The 19,282-nt window shown below is 57.9% G+C and overlaps 6 protein-coding genes across 8 annotated transcripts; all 6 read left to right on the top strand.

The window, feature by feature from the left end:
• Positions 1-693: 693 nt before the first annotated feature.
• ABB37_07788 (hypothetical protein) lies at positions 694-2,889 on the top strand (the record flags this gene model as incomplete). 2 transcript variants are annotated; one of them, XM_015806552.1, is made up of 1 exon in its annotated part: positions 694-2,889. In XM_015806552.1, the coding sequence occupies exon 1, from the start codon at positions 943-945 to the stop codon at positions 2,887-2,889; it is 1,947 nt and encodes a 648-aa protein (XP_015654916.1). In that variant the 5' UTR covers positions 694-942. The 2 variants fall into 2 exon arrangements, with proteins under 2 accessions (XP_015654916.1, XP_015654917.1); XM_015806553.1 differs by having other exon boundaries at positions 698-2,889.
• A 610-nt stretch (positions 2,890-3,499) lies between these two features.
• On the top strand, positions 3,500-5,613 carry ABB37_07789 (putative membrane transporter; the record flags this gene model as incomplete). The annotated part of the gene is made up of 1 exon (XM_015806554.1): positions 3,500-5,613. Exon 1 carries the CDS (start codon positions 3,787-3,789, stop codon positions 5,611-5,613), a length of 1,827 nt encoding a protein of 608 aa, XP_015654918.1. The 5' UTR covers positions 3,500-3,786.
• Positions 5,614-7,040: 1,427 nt separating this feature from the next.
• On the top strand, positions 7,041-9,204 carry ABB37_07790 (putative membrane transporter; the record flags this gene model as incomplete). Its single annotated transcript, XM_015806555.1, has 1 exon — positions 7,041-9,204. Exon 1 carries the CDS (start codon positions 7,378-7,380, stop codon positions 9,202-9,204), a length of 1,827 nt encoding a protein of 608 aa, XP_015654919.1. The 5' UTR covers positions 7,041-7,377.
• Positions 9,205-10,821: 1,617 nt separating this feature from the next.
• ABB37_07791 (putative membrane transporter) lies at positions 10,822-12,795 on the top strand (the record flags this gene model as incomplete). The annotated part of the gene is made up of 1 exon (XM_015806556.1): positions 10,822-12,795. Exon 1 carries the CDS (start codon positions 10,969-10,971, stop codon positions 12,793-12,795), a length of 1,827 nt encoding a protein of 608 aa, XP_015654920.1. The 5' UTR covers positions 10,822-10,968.
• Positions 12,796-13,561: 766 nt separating this feature from the next.
• Positions 13,562-16,338, top strand: ABB37_07792 (putative protein kinase; the record flags this gene model as incomplete). The annotated part of the gene is made up of 1 exon (XM_015806557.1): positions 13,562-16,338. Exon 1 carries the CDS (start codon positions 14,587-14,589, stop codon positions 16,336-16,338), a length of 1,752 nt encoding a protein of 583 aa, XP_015654921.1. The 5' UTR covers positions 13,562-14,586.
• A 901-nt stretch (positions 16,339-17,239) lies between these two features.
• ABB37_07793 (hypothetical protein) lies at positions 17,240-19,151 on the top strand (the record flags this gene model as incomplete). Of its 2 annotated transcripts, none has more annotated exons than XM_015806558.1 (1): positions 17,240-19,151. In XM_015806558.1, exon 1 carries the CDS (start codon positions 17,286-17,288, stop codon positions 19,149-19,151), a length of 1,866 nt encoding a protein of 621 aa, XP_015654922.1. In that variant the 5' UTR covers positions 17,240-17,285. The 2 variants fall into 2 exon arrangements, with proteins under 2 accessions (XP_015654922.1, XP_015654923.1); XM_015806559.1 differs by having other exon boundaries at positions 17,282-19,151.
• Between the last annotated feature and the right edge of the window lie 131 nt (positions 19,152-19,282).

Genomic DNA, 19,282 nt, shown 5'->3' on the forward strand with positions numbered 1-19,282 from the left:
AAACATATGCACCTTATTACGTGCGTCGTCGAGGCGGCTGATGTTTTCTTCCGCCGTTGTTGCTGTCCATTTACATTGGTGTGTTTATCTTTCTTTGTCTTCAGTGGGTATGCCGCACTCTCCCTCTCCCACTCCGTCCCGCTGAATATTTTTTTGTTTCTTGATGCTGACTGTGACGTGTTAATCGGTTTTAGCTGTGTATTTCGAATAGTGCTGAATACAATCCCTTTTTGCGATGGTGCTGTTGTGCCACGCGTCGCTTGGATGGGAGAGGCATCATCGCGACGAACTGGCGACAAATCAAAGGAAAAAGGGAACGAGGAGAGCGAGGAGAGCAACAGCTCTGCGATGCTGCGCCGCATGGTGGTGCATGCGTGTACTTGTATTCCTCCCACCCCGTGGAAGCGTATTCGCACACCTTATCAAAACGGAAACGAATGACAGATGTTTTGTATATATAGAGAGAGAGAGAGAGAGGGAGAGCGTGTGTGTGTGTGTGTGAGTTCTGTCTTCTCCAACGTGCCCAACACCTGAAACGGGTGTGTTGCGCTTCAACGCTGCGTTGCTCAATAACGATGATAACGCCTCGCGCCACCTTTCTCTTGCCGTCACCTTCTTCTCGCCTGGGGATTAAAAAATATACATATATCGTCCCTTGTTGTTGCGAGCGGTGCTCGCGTCTGTTTTGAAAATAGAAAGAAGCGGAGCAACGTAAAGCTCCGAACTATTCTTAGTTGTTGTTGTTGTAGGCTCCTTGTAGTGCCGGGTTTTTAATTTTTCCTTGGAGGGACCCTTCTCCTTCAGTGGCGCTGCGTCATCACGGACTAATAATTTAACGTGCGCGAGCGTTAAAAAGACTGAAGCGACGGCGTCTCCTCACATGACCGCACATCAGGCATATTCTCTGTTTGTGTATATATACACAATAATTAGTAAGTTCGCATGAGTCAGTGCTTCAAGTGTAAGCAAGGCATCGGCACCGTCGTCAGCCGCGACGGTCCCAAAACGCTCTACTGCACCGACTGCTTCCTTCACTACTGCACCGGCGCCGTGCGTGAGAACGCACTTCAGCAATGCTGCTTAGCGAGCCACACGCCGCTAGCCGTCGCCGTGTCAGGCGGTCCAAACTCGCTGCTGCTGCTGCGTGAGTTAGGGCAGCTGCGACGCAAAATGCAAAGCCAGTACCATCGGCAGCAGCCTCCGCACCTTCACGATCGCGACAACAAGGCCGGGGCTCCTGCGTTGTTGTCTTCCTCGACTGTGTCGGCAGGGGCCGCCTTTGACCTACTGCCCTTCCACTTGTGTGAGGCACAGCTAGTCATCCCACCTCCCCTGCCTACCCCACCCGTTACCACCGCCGCATCCGCAGAGGCAACGCAGTTTCCTGCTACCTCCAGCGTCCGTCGCGCTGCGGTGGAGCAGGTGCGTGCGTCGATGCAGCTGCAATTTGATCTCCTGCGGAAGCTGGTGCAGCAGCAGCCACCCCGGTGGGTCTACCACGACGAAATCCTCGATGGAAAGAAAAAGAAAAGGCAGCAGCAGAGGAAGAAGAACACGATGACGGCGGGGAGCGCGGAAACAGCATCCGAGAGCCCGGCGGCTGACGCCACGACGGTGAGCACGGGAGGGACAAGGGAAGAGGATGCCGTCTGTGCAACGCAGCCATCGCCGTTCCTTTATGAAAAGTCCGAAGTGCGTATTTTCCAGTACAGTGACTTCCTTCCCCCCGTGTACATGGCCGAGGTGCGCCACGCACTGCACGACGGCAGACTCTCTCTCACCGATCGAGAAGCTCTCTACGACCGCGTAAAACAGCAGGTGCTCTGTCGCGCGGCGCAACGCGTGAGCGATGAGTACCGCGAGAGGCCACGCGCAGCTAACGGCAACGGGATCAACAGCAAGGGAGCAGACAACGAGGATGAAGAGGGAGCTGCGCACCGCACGCGTTTCGCGACGCCTTCCCCTCGTGAATGGTACCACCTCGTCTTGGGCGACAACGCCGCCCGTTGTGCTGTCGCGGCGCTGGCGGCGGTTGTGACGGGTGCGGGCGGCGACGGCGTTGTTCACGCCTCTGCCTTTCGCGGGCTGCTGCATGACGTTGTGTGTCTCCGGCCGATGCGGTCGCTGTTGCCCAAGGAGACGGTGTTGTGCGCCCGGCTGCACGGCATCACCGGCACCTACACCCCCGCCCTACGCACCGGGACGTCGTTGCGGTCGATGCACCAGGTGCTGGAGCAGTTCGTGGGCATCATGATTGTGTCCTATCGCACCATGATCTTCAACGTGCTCAACACCGCGCAAAAGCTGCAGGTGCACCCGCAGTCCATTCAACAGCTCGTGCAGTTTGCTGGTCAGGTGCAGGACCGCGAGGAAGGCAACGGCAGGAAAGCGCTGCCAGGACGCACAGCACAGCAGAACCAACAAGATTTGCGCGCGTTTCGGCCACCCGATGTCGCTCACCGGCCTTCACAGCTGGCAACTGCCGCCAGCGCCTCTGCCACCACCGGAGACAACTCCAACGAGGGCGGCGCAGCGGCAGGAGTTGCTGTTCAGTGTTGCGTGTGCGGATGCCCTGCCTCCGCGCCGCCGCCGCCACCGCACCGCAAAAGTGCAGCTGAATGCCTTTCCTTCGCGGTGGAGATGTTCCCCCTCGTAGAGCCACAACCCGGCAGCACGACAAAAGACAAAGCTGAGCACACGCCCTCGTCTACCGGCTTGGACTGTTTTGTTTGTTATGCCTGTCGCAGCCTGCTGGAGGCGTTGCCGCCGTCTGCACTGCGCTCACCTGCTCCCACGGACCCACTCCGGGCAGTGTGCGGTCTTCTGTCTCATTCAAGCGCCGCTGAATCCCCCTCTCCGCAGCCACACTCGCCCTTCATCGGCACTTGAAAGCGAGGAGGGGAAGGGAGGGGGAGGTGTGCCTGCCCTGCTGATGCGATGAATAGCTGAGAAGCCATTTTCGAGGTTTTCCTTTCATCTTCTTGTTCTTCTTACACCATTAGGCTTTATTGTCTTTTTGTTTTTCCTCTGCTTACTGCTGGTGCCTGATGATGCCAGCGAGCCGTCGGGTGGTGCCGACTGCTTCGCTTTCAGGTGCGAACATACACACGCAAGGGAAAACATATAAACGACGAGATCAGCGGTCACTCGCCATGACAAGCTAAAAATGAAAGTGATGAAACACTCTATAAGTTTTTTTTTTCCAGTTGCCGTTTTACAGCACCGCCGCAGCACGGACGCTTCGGCTTTCTTCACACTTGTTGCTGGACGCCGCTACCGGAGAGCTGCACTTGCGGTTTCTCCTTTGGTTTAATTCTCGTCCATCGATGCACGTACCTCTACCAAACGGGCCTCGACTCGCTTCCTCCTACGCTTCACACTTCTCTGGAAGGCCACTTCTCATCTCTCCCTATCGCCTCCTCCATAACCGCAACGAGCACATCAATTGCCGGTCTTTGTTGTCGTCGCGTGTTACTCACTGTCACCGCTGCACAACGTAAGCAACGAGGCTACGCTAAGCGGCTTCAATATCCTTTTTTTACTCTCCTTCCCTTTAGGACTATTATCGTCTTTGACACAAGCGTGCAGACAACATTTGTTTGCTCCGTACTCCTCACGTCCGCCCCACTTATTCGGCCTGGTGTTGTTTCTTTCCACTGTGCCTCTCAGGAGCCGTTCTTGTTCTTCTGTCGGGCCCCACCGGTACCGCTGTCGTACCATTCATGTCCGCTCCGCAAGCGCAGCTCTGAGTCTCATCAGCACAACTCTTTTTTCCTTACCTTCCACATGACCAGTCGCAGCGGCAACAACGCCGCGCAGCACAGCAGCCCGGCCACCACCGATGCCGCCACCACCGCCTCCCCCCGGCAGCCCGTCCCGGCCACCACCACACCGGTGCAGGACGCGCCGAGCGCCGTCGCCGTGGCGGGGGAGGCGGTGCCGGCCGTGGCGCTGCCCGCCTCCCACGACGAGCTGCTGAGAACCACCACGGAGGTCCTCTCGCACTTCTACCCCGCATCGCCGCGCGCCGCGTCCGCCTTTGCGCCGGCGTGCGTCACTGCGGATTGCAGCAGCAGCAGCAGCAGCGCCGACACGGCCGCCGCCGCGGAGGAGCTCATCGAGGAGTGCGGCAGTCCCCTCCCCATCGCACCCGCCCCGTGGCGCTACATGGAGCTGCCCTTCCTCTCCACCGCCGACCAGATGCGCACGCAGTCCGGCGGCATCGCCTCCGACGACGCTGACGAGCACACGCCGCTCCTCATGCTCGTGACGCTGCTCGTGCGGCTTGCGCTGCCCGTGACCGTCACGCACGTGTTGCGCCTGAGCATGTCCTTCATCACAACGGTGTTCATGGGACACTATCTTTCCACGGAGAAGTTCGCCGCAGCGGCTACGGGGCTGACCTTCACAACGTTAACCGCTATGAGTATTGGCGCTGGCTTCGCCTACACACTCGACACCCTTGCGACGCAGGAGCACGGCCGGCGCAAGCACAGCCCCGAGATCGCGGCCATCTTCCTCCGCAGCGTCGTGTGCACCTTCGCGGCGTACCTCCCCATCGCCGTCTTCTACTTCTTCTGCGACCCCGTCCTGGCGCTGCTCATCCATGCCGACCTCGTGGCGGACACGGCGTACTTCCTGCGCATGTCCGTCTTCATCGCCGCCCCCATGATGCTCGTCAACAGCTTCCTGAAGTTCGCGCAGTCGCAGCGCGTCACGCAGCTCGGCGTGGTGTGCTCCGCCGCTGGTGCGCTGACGCTGCCGCCGCTGCTGTTCCTCTTCCGCAACAATGGGCTGCCGGGCATCATCGCCGCGCTCAGCATCAATCGGTTCTTCACGCTGGCCGTGGTGGTAGTGGGTGTGCTGCGCAACGCCGGTCTGCGCCAGTGCTGGACGGGTCGCTCACTGCCGGAGCACATCAAGGCCGTTCTTGCGAACGGCGCGGCTCTGTGGGAGTTCACGAAGGTTGGTATTCCCGTCCTTGCGGCGAACTGCGCGGACTCGTGGTCCTTCGAGGTGCTCGGCGTGGCTGCGGCGAACCTCGGCCCGACCAGCGCAGCCGTGTGGAGCGTTGTGATGATGCTATACAGCATGCTTTTTGGCGGCTACGTTGGTCTTGCGGCGGCGGGTGCAATTCGTATTGGCAACTCGCTGGGTCAGGGCAAAGGTCTGCTAGCGCGACGCTACTCGTACGCCACGGCACTTGTTGCTGCGTGTTGCACTCTTGTCCTTGCGACTGTTTTGTGGTTGGGCGGCGGGGTGATCTTCCGCTACATGCAGAGCAACGATGAGGTGACCCGCCGTGGGGAGTCCATGACGGCTCTCATGGCGGCCACGTTTCTGTTCGACTCGATCTTTTACGCTTGCTCAGCCAGGGAGGCGGTGGCGTCCGTTGTTATCGCCTTGTCCTCCGTCGCGGCCTCCATCAGCAATATCACGGACGCATCACTATCGATGTTCCGTACACGAACTTCTTTGTGGTGTCACTCACCTCAGAGTACAGAAGTCGCAGACATCTTGTTTTACGAGGCACGGCGTTCGCTCCCTCTGGAAAGCAAAACCCCAAAACGGAGGAAGAGCAGTGCCGGTGGGAGCCCGGTTAGAAAACTGTGAAAAATGATGAAAGGGGGCGATGGCTTTAGGGAAGTCAAGAAGCAATGGATGTCTTTCATCGCCATGTAGAAAACAAACAAAAAGATGGCTCCGTTGTTTTCCTCAACGCAGTTTCGACTCGTTAGCGTCGACGACTTGAGATGTAGCAACGAAGGCCATAACGTTATCTGCACGTGTAGAGCGCCGTTCAGTACACGTTTTGCTGCTGCTGCTGCCCACGTGTGTATGTGTGTGTGTGTGTGCGTTGCGGCCTGTAAAGCAGAACATATTTGTTCACTCCCTTCATTACCATGACAGGAGAAACGTTTGACTTTGTGGTGTTGTTTTTTGCGGGGAGGGTGGCAACGGCAATGTTATCGACTATTCACCTCCGCTTGGTGGCTTACGTATGTGTGTGTGTGTGTCCGTGTTGTGGTGGTTGACGGTATGAAAACTCGACTATTACTGTTACTGTTTGTTATGTTTGTTTGTTTTCCTTTACAATTCACTTCACCGTTTGACCTCAAAAGCGTTTCTAAAATGAGTTTGTTGTTTTCTTTTTATTTTTAATCCCGGGCTTGCCGGTGTTTCGTCGTGCAGATCGCACCGGCACCATCACGTAACGGTTCTTCGATTAGCTGATCCTTCGGCTTCTTCGATTCCTCTCTTCTCTCCTCGTTGCCGCTGCTGTTCTCGCCTCTCCTGCATTGCTCGTTTGCGGTGCGTTGGGCTCTCTGTCCCTCCCTCTCTCTATCTCCATTTCCGCTCCCCACCCCTGTGCCCCCACAGGTGCATTTCATTGCGTATTGTTGCTGTTGTTGTTGTTTTGCGGTGGCGATGGTGCTCTCGCTTGCTGTATTGGACCGCTGCGAAATTGGCTCCTCTGTGTACATGCAGTGCCGTCACGCAGCCCATAGAAGGGGAAAGAGCAGAGTGATACTTGGGGAGGTTTCGTTGGTGTCTTACTGTTGTCGCCCTCTCTCCCCCTCCCATCTACCTTCATGTCTCGGCGCACACGCCAGTTGTCTGCACCACGGACCCCTGCAAATTGGAGCGTGGGGTGTAGAACGACTACGGAGACTGTCCCTTGAATAATGGAATCTGCTAGTGTTTTTGAGACGAGGAGGGGGAGGCGAGGCTCTTTCAATATAAAACAACTGTTGATGCCTCTGCAGCTTCGTCTGTATCCACACACCGGCTTTTCCCTCTTGTTAGTGAAGTACTTCTCGTGGTGTCCCAACACTAAATAAATCAGTAGCGCGTTTTACCCCGATAGTTGTTGTTTTGCAGAGCTGTGAGGCTCGGTGTCAGGGGATCGAGGGAGCATCACCGGCAGCTTTTCTTTTGTTTTATCAGCTCTGTGGTTACGGCAGTCGGGGGGGGGGGGGATGTGAAGCCGCCGCGCTGCACACGGAGCACCGCCGTCGTCAGACACTGCGACTGCACTCCATGCCTCACCCATCGACGCACGGCGCGCGTTTCCTTTGGGCTTTTGCCCTCCGCCCGCTTTTAGCTTTCTTTTATTCCGTGCAGGGGTCCTTCATTCATCTCCCGTCTCTTTCCCTCGCCCACCTCTTCGTTGTCTTTATCGCACCCTTCCTTTGGCTTACCCCCTCCCCCCTCCTCCGCATTCAATTCAGCCGTGAATCATCAAATACCTGTCACCGTGCAGACGCTGCTGCTGGGGATATTTGTGGTGCTACACCGTCACTCTCAGCTCACGCCTCTCCGGCCACTCGACCACCCCACACGTCCAACAGTCAGCAGCACGCGTGCACCATCCACATGACCAGTCGCAGCGGCAACAACGCCGCGCAGCACAGCAGCCCGGCCACCACCGATGCCGCCACCACCGCCTCCCCCCGGCAGCCCGTCCCGGCCACCACCACACCGGTGCAGGACGCGCCGAGCGCCGTCGCCGTGGCGGGGGAGGCGGTGCCGGCCGTGGCGCTGCCCGCCTCCCACGACGAGCTGCTGAGAACCACCACGGAGGTCCTCTCGCACTTCTACCCCGCATCGCCGCGCGCCGCGTCCGCCTTTGCGCCGGCGTGCGTCACTGCGGATTGCAGCAGCAGCAGCAGCAGCGCCGACACGGCCGCCGCCGCGGAGGAGCTCATCGAGGAGTGCGGCAGTCCCCTCCCCATCGCACCCGCCCCGTGGCGCTACATGGAGCTGCCCTTCCTCTCCACCGCCGACCAGATGCGCACGCAGTCCGGCGGCATCGCCTCCGACGACGCTGACGAGCACACGCCGCTCCTCATGCTCGTGACGCTGCTCGTGCGGCTTGCGCTGCCCGTGACCGTCACGCACGTGTTGCGCCTGAGCATGTCCTTCATCACAACGGTGTTCATGGGACACTATCTTTCCACGGAGAAGTTCGCCGCAGCGGCTACGGGGCTGACCTTCACAACGTTAACCGCTATGAGTATTGGCGCTGGCTTCGCCTACACACTCGACACCCTTGCGACGCAGGAGCACGGCCGGCGCAAGCACAGCCCCGAGATCGCGGCCATCTTCCTCCGCAGCGTCGTGTGCACCTTCGCGGCGTACCTCCCCATCGCCGTCTTCTACTTCTTCTGCGACCCCGTCCTGGCGCTGCTCATCCATGCCGACCTCGTGGCGGACACGGCGTACTTCCTGCGCATGTCCGTCTTCATCGCCGCCCCCATGATGCTCGTCAACAGCTTCCTGAAGTTCGCGCAGTCGCAGCGCGTCACGCAGCTCGGCGTGGTGTGCTCCGCCGCTGGTGCGCTGACGCTGCCGCCGCTGCTGTTCCTCTTCCGCAACAATGGGCTGCCGGGCATCATCGCCGCGCTCAGCATCAATCGGTTCTTCACGCTGGCCGTGGTGGTAGTGGGTGTGCTGCGCAACGCCGGTCTGCGCCAGTGCTGGACGGGTCGCTCACTGCCGGAGCACATCAAGGCCGTTCTTGCGAACGGCGCGGCTCTGTGGGAGTTCACGAAGGTTGGTATTCCCGTCCTTGCGGCGAACTGCGCGGACTCGTGGTCCTTCGAGGTGCTCGGCGTGGCTGCGGCGAACCTCGGCCCGACCAGCGCAGCCGTGTGGAGCGTTGTGATGATGCTATACAGCATGCTTTTTGGCGGCTACGTTGGTCTTGCGGCGGCGGGTGCAATTCGTATTGGCAACTCGCTGGGTCAGGGCAAAGGTCTGCTAGCGCGACGCTACTCGTACGCCACGGCACTTGTTGCTGCGTGTTGCACTCTTGTCCTTGCGACTGTTTTGTGGTTGGGCGGCGGGGTGATCTTCCGCTACATGCAGAGCAACGATGAGGTGACCCGCCGTGGGGAGTCCATGACGGCTCTCATGGCGGCCACGTTTCTGTTCGACTCGATCTTTTACGCTTGCTCAGCCAGGGAGGCGGTGGCGTCCGTTGTTATCGCCTTGTCCTCCGTCGCGGCCTCCATCAGCAATATCACGGACGCATCACTATCGATGTTCCGTACACGAACTTCTTTGTGGTGTCACTCACCTCAGAGTACAGAAGTCGCAGACATCTTGTTTTACGAGGCACGGCGTTCGCTCCCTCTGGAAAGCAAAACCCCAAAACGGAGGAAGAGCAGTGCCGGTGGGAGCCCGGTTAGAAAACTGTGAAAAATGATGAAAGGGGGCGATGGCTTTAGGGAAGTCAAGAAGCAATGGATGTCTTTCATCGCCATGTAGAAAACAAACAAAAAGATGGCTCCGTTGTTTTCCTCAACGCAGTTTCGACTCGTTAGCGTCGACGACTTGAGATGTAGCAACGAAGGCCATAACGTTATCTGCACGTGTAGAGCGCCGTTCAGTACACGTTTTGCTGCTGCTGCTGCCCACGTGTGTATGTGTGTGTGTGTGTGCGTTGCGGCCTGTAAAGCAGAACATATTTGTTCACTCCCTTCATTACCATGACAGGAGAAACGTTTGACTTTGTGGTGTTGTTTTTTGCGGGGAGGGTGGCAACGGCAATGTTATCGACTATTCACCTCCGCTTGGTGGCTTACGTATGTGTGTGTGTGTGTCCGTGTTGTGGTGGTTGACGGTATGAAAACTCGACTATTACTGTTACTGTTTGTTATGTTTGTTTGTTTTCCTTTACAATTCACTTCACCGTTTGACCTCAAAAGCGTTTCTAAAATGAGTTTGTTGTTTTCTTTTTATTTTTAATCCCGGGCTTGCCGGTGTTTCGTCGTGCAGATCGCACCGGCACCATCACGTAACGGTTCTTCGATTAGCTGATCCTTCGGCTTCTTCGATTCCTCTCTTCTCTCCTCGTTGCCGCTGCTGTTCTCGCCTCTCCTGCATTGCTCGTTTGCGGTGCGTTGGGCTCTCTGTCCCTCCCTCTCTCTATCTCCATTTCCGCTCCCCACCCCTGTGCCCCCACAGGTGCATTTCATTGCGTATTGTTGCTGTTGTTGTTGTTTTGCGGTGGCGATGGTGCTCTCGCTTGCTGTATTGGACCGCTGCGAAATTGGCTCCTCTGTGTACATGCAGTGCCGTCACGCAGCCCATAGAAGGGGAAAGAGCAGAGTGATACTTGGGGAGGTTTCGTTGGTGTCTTACTGTTGTCGCCCTCTCTCCCCCTCCCATCTACCTTCATGTCTCGGCGCACACGCCAGTTGTCTGCACCACGGACCCCTGCAAATTGGAGCGTGGGGTGTAGAACGACTACGGAGACTGTCCCTTGAATAATGGAATCTGCTAGTGTTTTTGAGACGAGGAGGGGGAGGCGAGGCTCTTTCAATATAAAACAACTGTTGATGCCTCTGCAGCTTCGTCTGTATCCACACACCGGCTTTTCCCTCTTGTTAGTGAAGTACTTCTCGTGGTGTCCCAACACTAAATAAATCAGTAGCGCGTTTTACCCCGATAGTTGTTGTTTTGCAGAGCTGTGAGGCTCGGTGTCAGGGGATCGAGGGAGCATCACCGGCAGCTTTTCTTTTGTTTTATCAGCTCTGTGGTTACGGCAGTCGGGGGGGGGGGGGATGTGAAGCCGCCGCGCTGCACACGGAGCACCGCCGTCGTCAGACACTGCGACTGCACTCCATGCCTCACCCATCGACGCACGGCGCGCGTTTCCTTTGGGCTTTTGCCCTCCGCCCGCTTTTAGCTTTCTTTTATTCCGTGCAGGGGTCCTTCATTCATCTCCCGTCTCTTTCCCTCGCCCACCTCTTCGTTGTCTTTATCGCACCCTTCCTTTGGCTTACCCCCTCCCCCCTCCTCCGCATTCAATTCAGCCGTGAATCATCAAATACCTGTCACCGTGCAGACGCTGCTGCTGGGGATATTTGTGGTGCTACACCGTCACTCTCAGCTCACGCCTCTCCGGCCACTCGACCACCCCACACGTCCAACAGTCAGCAGCACGCGTGCACCATCCACATGACCAGTCGCAGCGGCAACAACGCCGCGCAGCACAGCAGCCCGGCCACCACCGATGCCGCCACCACCGCCTCCCCCCGGCAGCCCGTCCCGGCCACCACCACACCGGTGCAGGACGCGCCGAGCGCCGTCGCCGTGGCGGGGGAGGCGGTGCCGGCCGTGGCGCTGCCCGCCTCCCACGACGAGCTGCTGAGAACCACCACGGAGGTCCTCTCGCACTTCTACCCCGCATCGCCGCGCGCCGCGTCCGCCTTTGCGCCGGCGTGCGTCACTGCGGATTGCAGCAGCAGCAGCAGCAGCGCCGACACGGCCGCCGCCGCGGAGGAGCTCATCGAGGAGTGCGGCAGTCCCCTCCCCATCGCACCCGCCCCGTGGCGCTACATGGAGCTGCCCTTCCTCTCCACCGCCGACCAGATGCGCACGCAGTCCGGCGGCATCGCCTCCGACGACGCTGACGAGCACACGCCGCTCCTCATGCTCGTGACGCTGCTCGTGCGGCTTGCGCTGCCCGTGACCGTCACGCACGTGTTGCGCCTGAGCATGTCCTTCATCACAACGGTGTTCATGGGACACTATCTTTCCACGGAGAAGTTCGCCGCAGCGGCTACGGGGCTGACCTTCACAACGTTAACCGCTATGAGTATTGGCGCTGGCTTCGCCTACACACTCGACACCCTTGCGACGCAGGAGCACGGCCGGCGCAAGCACAGCCCCGAGATCGCGGCCATCTTCCTCCGCAGCGTCGTGTGCACCTTCGCGGCGTACCTCCCCATCGCCGTCTTCTACTTCTTCTGCGACCCCGTCCTGGCGCTGCTCATCCATGCCGACCTCGTGGCGGACACGGCGTACTTCCTGCGCATGTCCGTCTTCATCGCCGCCCCCATGATGCTCGTCAACAGCTTCCTGAAGTTCGCGCAGTCGCAGCGCGTCACGCAGCTCGGCGTGGTGTGCTCCGCCGCTGGTGCGCTGACGCTGCCGCCGCTGCTGTTCCTCTTCCGCAACAATGGGCTGCCGGGCATCATCGCCGCGCTCAGCATCAATCGGTTCTTCACGCTGGCCGTGGTGGTAGTGGGTGTGCTGCGCAACGCCGGTCTGCGCCAGTGCTGGACGGGTCGCTCACTGCCGGAGCACATCAAGGCCGTTCTTGCGAACGGCGCGGCTCTGTGGGAGTTCACGAAGGTTGGTATTCCCGTCCTTGCGGCGAACTGCGCGGACTCGTGGTCCTTCGAGGTGCTCGGCGTGGCTGCGGCGAACCTCGGCCCGACCAGCGCAGCCGTGTGGAGCGTTGTGATGATGCTATACAGCATGCTTTTTGGCGGCTACGTTGGTCTTGCGGCGGCGGGTGCAATTCGTATTGGCAACTCGCTGGGTCAGGGCAAAGGTCTGCTAGCGCGACGCTACTCGTACGCCACGGCACTTGTTGCTGCGTGTTGCACTCTTGTCCTTGCGACTGTTTTGTGGTTGGGCGGCGGGGTGATCTTCCGCTACATGCAGAGCAACGATGAGGTGACCCGCCGTGGGGAGTCCATGACGGCTCTCATGGCGGCCACGTTTCTGTTCGACTCGATCTTTTACGCTTGCTCAGCCAGGGAGGCGGTGGCGTCCGTTGTTATCGCCTTGTCCTCCGTCGCGGCCTCCATCAGCAATATCACGGACGCATCACTATCGATGTTCCGTACACGAACTTCTTTGTGGTGTCACTCACCTCAGAGTACAGAAGTCGCAGACATCTTGTTTTACGAGGCACGGCGTTCGCTCCCTCTGGAAAGCAAAACCCCAAAACGGAGGAAGAGCAGTGCCGGTGGGAGCCCGGTTAGAAAACTGTGAAAAATGATGAAAGGGGGCGATGGCTTTAGGGAAGTCAAGAAGCAATGGATGTCTTTCATCGCCATGTAGAAAACAAACAAAAAGATGGCTCCGTTGTTTTCCTCAACGCAGTTTCGACTCGTTAGCGTCGACGACTTGAGATGTAGCAACGAAGGCCTCTAACGCTATCTGCGCGTGTAGAGCGCCGTCCAGCTCCCGTTTTGCTGCGGCGGCGGCTGATGCCCGTTTCCTTTTATATGTATGCGTACGTGAACCCCGCAAAGAAGTCCTTCTTACCTTTTCTTCACAAGTGACAAGAAAGATCGTGTAAATCCTCCCAAAAAAAGGAAGGAAGGTAATAACGGCGCTTTAGTTTCTGCCGCAGAGGCAATGAATACGGAAAGTGAAAAAAAGAATAACACAAACAAACCGCAACGCTGGGCCGCCGCCGCCACCGTTGACCCCCCTTCTCAGGGAAAGCAAAGCGATGGCGCGCTCCCATACAACGCTGCCTCAAGATGGGCACGTGAGCATTGAGGGAAAAGAAAGGTTTTACGGCTTTCTTCTGAGCGATCGGCGCTTCTCTTTCCTCAAAGCGAATATATATATAATAGAAAGCCGAACATGTGAGAACGACGGTCTGTAAGACGCCTTCTTGGTTTTTCTTAAGCCCACATGCGTACACGTCGTCGCTACCTGCTGCGTTGCAAATCTGCTGCATCGCTCTCCATCTCGCCTCCCCCCATATCTCTTCTCCATCTCTTCCTCTATAAAACTTCTTCGCTAAAGGAAAGGAAGTTTACAAAATACCGCCGTTCTGCTTCACCCCAAAATAATTTACATCTTTCGTTTCCTCGCTCCGTCCTCTTCCAATCTTTTTTGTTTGTTTTTTCTTTTTGAATATTCATACTTCGCTCGGGTTTGTAATTTACCCTCCTTTTTTTCTTTCTTTGAGTGGGTTATTGCTGTTGTTGTTTGGTAGCGCTAATCTTCCAGATTATAGAGACAAGTCCACGAGCCTGCAGCCCATCGCACACGGATACACAACCGTCACCCCCTGAACATATATAACCAATACTACCTGAAACGCAAGGAGGAACAGAGGGTGAAGAAAAGAAACGGAAGAACGGAAGAAGGAAGCAAAGCCGTGGCGGACGCATCCCCACCGCGTTCGCTCCGTTGGTGTTACCCGTACCTCTCTTATCTTTCTCTCTGTGTGTGTGGGGGGGGGGGTGTTTGTTTCTGCTGTGGCTCTTCGTACTCTTTAATTACTTCCCCTCTGCTCTTCTCTCCGCCGTTGAGTGCTTCGACGCCGCGTGCACCTCCTCCACCGTCGCCACCACCACCTCCAGCGCTACATACGAAAAGAAGAAGAGCGGAACACCGCCTGGTTGTCTTGACCCGTTTTTCCTTCCTTTTCTTTGATATCTCTCGCTCCCTCTCTCTTTTGTTTCGCTCCGTTTTCTTTTATTATTTTAGTTTGTTACTGTTGTTTTCTCCCGTCTGCTGTGCTTCTCTCTCTCTCACACAATTCGAAACCGCCGAGCTACGTTGCCTTTGCCCTTACATTTCTCGTTCTCTTCTCTCCCGGTTGGTGGAGCGCTCTCCGTTGGCGCCACCGCTCTGGCAACTTCGTTGTTGCGTGTTCATTGAACTGGCTTTTTGTTTTTTTCAGTCTGTGTGTCTGTGTGTGTGTGGTTTGGTTTTTTCCGTAGCTGTTCTCCTCTATAATCTTACAACTCGGCTACAGCGTTTTTTATTATTATTACTGTTACTCGTTTTCTTGTCTGTTTGTTTTACGAGACATCGAACATGTCGCAGGTTCCCCTGTCCACCATCCTGCGGCACCCCCTCGCCTCCAAGCGGTGTATGATGATCTTTAATGCGAACGGCGAGGAGACGACGGAGATTTTTGAGCTGCTCTCGCGCTACGAGGCGGTGGGCCCGATCGGGCAGGGCACCTACGGCTTCGTCTGCTCGGCGCGCGACAACGATTTAGTGGAGAGCTTCCAGATAGACCCGCCGGTGGAGTACGAGGACCCTTCTCTGTCCCTGGAGGATCGGGAGGAGATGTACGATAGCGCCACCCTCGTCGCAGTAAAAAAACTCCGGCAGCTGTTCGAGCACAACCAACCGCGCATGTGGCTCTGCGCTACGCGGGAGATCCAGCTGATGATGGCCTTCCAGCACGACAACGTCATCTCCGCCACGGACTTCTTTATTCCGCTGGGAGGAGTAGAGATGATGACATACGAGTCCATTTTGAACCTGCAGTGCACCTTTGATAGCGTGTATGTGGTGATGAAGAAGATGGATTACACCCTGCGCGAGGTGCTCGACTCGATGGAGGTGACGGCGGCGGAGCTGGACCCGCAGTACGCCGCCATGTGGCGAAGGCTGACGGCACTGGTGAAGTCGGTAGAGGAGAGCAGCACGGCAGAGAATAATGATGATACTAATAATGTGGTAGAGAAAAGAGGTGAGCGGAAGAGGAGTAACATGACCAGCACGAGCCCCGACGGAGCGACGGAGAGCATCAAGACGCCGACGGCAACGGAGGACATGTCTCCGCTGGCGAGGACGGCGGGGGAGGACGAGTTGCACGTAGAACCCGCCCCTCCCCCTGACGGCGTCCCCCTCGGTGGGAGCGTCTGCTGCCCGCTCACCGGGCTGCGCCTTCACCCACTCAGCAAGGACTACCGCAAATTTATTCTCTATCAGATCTTTCGCGGTGTCGGCTACCTGCACCTGTGTCCGGTGATCCACCGGGATCTAAAGCCGGAAAACATCATGCTCGATCGCAGCTACGGCACCCGCATCACCGACTTCGGCCAGGGCCGCGACGTCGGTCTTAACACGGCGGCCGACTACGAGCAGACAATGCTGGACAACTGCACGCAGTGGTACGCCGCGCCGGAGACGCTGACCGTCGCGATCAACAGCCCGGTGGGCTTCATCGACCACGAGAGCTTCCACGGCGTGGATGTGTGGTCCATCGGCTGCCTGGCGGCGGAGATGCTGATCGGCCGGCCGCTCTTCTACACGACCGCGATGAGTGGAAAGGCGCAATTGCTGAGCATTTACCGGGTGCTGGGCGAGCCCTCGGCAGCGGCGATCAACTCCATCGCGGATTACCGCGACAAGGACACGAAGGAGCTGTTCATCAGCTCAGTTCACAAGCTGGTGAAGACGGCGCCGCCGACGACGGCGCTCGACTTTGGGCTGGAGGAGCTGCTGCGTAGCCCCTTTGGCGACGAGGACGAGGATGAGATCCAGCTCATCATCGACTGCCTCCGCTGGGACCCGCGGGACCGGGTTACGATCCAGGCAGCCCTGCGGAACCCGTACTTCACGAAGGACAAGTACGACCCCACGATTGACCCCGATGACACGGCGAAGCGCGTGCCGTCGGTGCGGCCGGAGGACATCTCAGAGCCCGTCAGCGGGCGCGCTTTTCTGTGGAACCTTTTTCTGGAGCGCCACCCGGAGGTAGGGGAGCTGTGGAATTCGCTCGTGGCCAAGCATGAAAAGGAGGTGAAGGCAGCGGCAGCGGCGAGTACGTAAGGCAAGGGAGGGAGAGACGATAGAGAAAACCCCGGACCGATCTGGAGGCGACGTGCGTTGTTTCTGCTCCCCCTCCTCTCTCTCTCTCCCTCTCTCTCTCTCCCTCCTGCTCTCTTCCTCCTGCTCTCTCCCTGCGTGCGTGTGAGCACTGCCGCTGCTGCACGCCAAGGTGCAGACGTGCGCTTCTTTGATCTAATGTGGCGAATCGGTTGTTGTACCTTTAAATTATGTGTCGAGTGCGTTGTGTTGTCTGCACGTCCCCGCCCGCTCGCCCCATTCACCCTTCCGACAACAATATGTTTTTTTCTTCTTTCTTTCTTTATACGCGTGTGTATTATAATCGTGGTAGTCTACGCATGCTTTGGCTATCTGTTGCTGATGCTGTTCTGTGACGTGGTGGTGGTCTTCTGCATGTACCTGTTCTTCTTCGTTTGTTGTTTTATACTGTAATCTTCTGTAATGTTCACCCTCGTCAGCACATCCCAAATCACAAGAGAGCAAACAGAAAGAAAAAGATAATGAACGTGCCGGCTTTATTTCGGTGTGTGTTTGTGTGGCGCTGCCTCGAAGCGCAAAAGGGCCTGGCCTCATCTCTATTCTCCGTGTTTTCCTTGGAGGCGTACAACTACAGCATCTGTGCTGTGGGAATATGTTCCAAAACAATACAAGGGGTGGATATCCGGTCTCTGTTGTTGTGGAGGCGAAGCAGAAAGTTGTTCTCAATAAATATGAACTCGGCTGGCGTCTCTGTCGCGGCTTAAACGAGCGCGTCTTACGCTCTCTCCCTCTCGGTCCGTTGCCGATGTGAAGTCGTCCTGTCGAAGATAATACCTCGGTCCGTTGTTCGTTTGACGTATCTTCCTTTTCGTGTCTGTTCCCCCCCCCCCCCTCCACTTTTGCGAGCCGTGTTTCTCATGCGGCCTTCTTCATCGTAATTCGTGACAGCAATGTTTCGTGTCGACGCAGCAGACGACACCACGCCGGCGGTGGCAGCGTTCATTCGAGCGATCTCCATACCCCTCCTCACAACTTCCCCCGTAGCCGCCGGCAACAACACAAGCAGCAGCACCGGCAGCCTTTCTCACCAACATGAGAGTGGTCGTGACGTCGATTTGTGCCCCTCGGCTGAAAGCACGCGAGTAGGCGGTCACGTGCTGCTCTCCAGTCTGCCGCGCGTCACCGCCCTCGCACGTCGACGTGCGCTTCTAATGCGCAGCACAACGAGCGCCGTCGGCTCTCACGCCCACGCCGGCGTTGTCTTTGTGCGACTCGTATTGTCATTACTGAGCTCTGTAGCGATGGAGCGCATCGTGTCTCCCTCTACCTCCAGTGATGAGCGCGATGCCGACTCGGTAGCGCATGCGGTGCCGGTGAGTAATGCGATTAGCTCCTCGACAGAGTCCGCGGCGTTATCGCCGGCTGTCTCCTCTGATGCGAGTGAGATAGGTGCTGCTGCCATCTTGCTGTTGCCGTGGTGCTCTGCGGAGGCCGACGCGGCGGAGGAAGGGACGGCAGATGTCACGTACGCGGCAAGCTGTGTCGACGAGAAGAATGGCAATCCCGCACAAGGGAAGCACTCTGCAGAGGATGCGAACCACCTTTTATCTCCAGATGGTCGTCTGTCGGGTTCTCCGTCCACGTCGAGTGAAAACGGAGGCTTTCGCTGCCACGTTGTGCTGCGCTCCTATCCCGTGGCGGTATTCTCAACCGGTGTTGTGCGTTCGCTGTCGCAGTACTGGCACGAGGGCCCCTCGCTGGCGCGTCAAGCGGACGCTGATCACGATGGTGCAAAGGAATCGGCCTCGTCTGCGTTCGACAGCACCGCCGCGTGTCTTCCCGCCGCACTGGAGGTGTTTCGGGCACGTGTGCGCCGTCACGAGGTGCGCAGCCTACGCAGCGTTGCCCACACCTGCGCAAAGCTGCTGCGCGAACTGGACGCTTTCACACGAAGTGAGAAAGCAAAAGAAGAGTGCGAAGTCGGGAGTCGGTCTCGTCCTCATGAAGTGCTTCAACGTGGGACGGAGTACGTCATACCGGTGCCCATCTACGGTGTTGCCCTGCCTGTCGAAGACAACCAGGCGACACGATTGGAGCGCGTCGGGCACCTTACGACCCCGCTGCTACAAGAGGTAACGGGAAAGCAGAGTCTTATGCAGCCACTCACTGCCGTACTGCATCAGCTGCACGAATGGGCAACAACTGAGCCTCCGGCACCGCCGCCATTCGCTGCGCTGGCGACGCCGCCTGCAGCTCCGTCACGGCTCTCGGTGGCCGCCACACTGGACCCGACGTCACCCGCGCTGCGGCTGCTGCTCCTCACGCGCACGCGTCTCCTGTGTCTTCAACAGTACGTCCACCGCGCTCTGCAAAGTGGCGCCGCACCGCTTTCCTTGAGCGAGTCCTCTACGTCGCCAATTGTCGAGCTAGAGGTAGAAAAGACCTGTCCTGTTGACCTGTTGCGACCGGCTTGCTTGGTGCACTGCCAGCTGGGTGTTTCCCGCAGCCCCAGTGTGGTGTTCCTCTTCTATATGGACGTCTTCCGGTCGTGCTGCCGCCGCGCCGCGCTGCGACGGTCTCGGGAGCAGCACACCGGAGGAGGTGTCGGCATCCGTGAACGGGGAAGCAGCGAAGCTCGCGATCCGTCGAACTGCATCGGCGCAAGCGCCGACGGTGCCTTCGAGGTTGACCCGGACGTGGCGGTGGAGCTGTTCCACAGCTTCCTCCACGCGCTGGTGCAAGCACGGCCGCGTGTGAAGCCAAACGTGTGCTTCGCCGTGCAGCTGCTTTCGCAGTGGAATAAGCGTATATGTTGAAGAAGAAGCAGCAGCGTGCGAGGGTGTGTGGGTGTGGGTGTCTGCGTGCGGGCTTTCGATCCCTTTGTTGTCCACTACAAAAGGACATTTCTTACGTCCCTCCCCCCCCCCCCCACACACACACTACTTTC

Source organism: Leptomonas pyrrhocoris (assembly GCF_001293395.1).
Source record: "Leptomonas pyrrhocoris isolate H10 chromosome Unknown, whole genome shotgun sequence".
NCBI classification, from domain to species: domain Eukaryota; phylum Euglenozoa; class Kinetoplastea; order Trypanosomatida; family Trypanosomatidae; genus Leptomonas; species Leptomonas pyrrhocoris.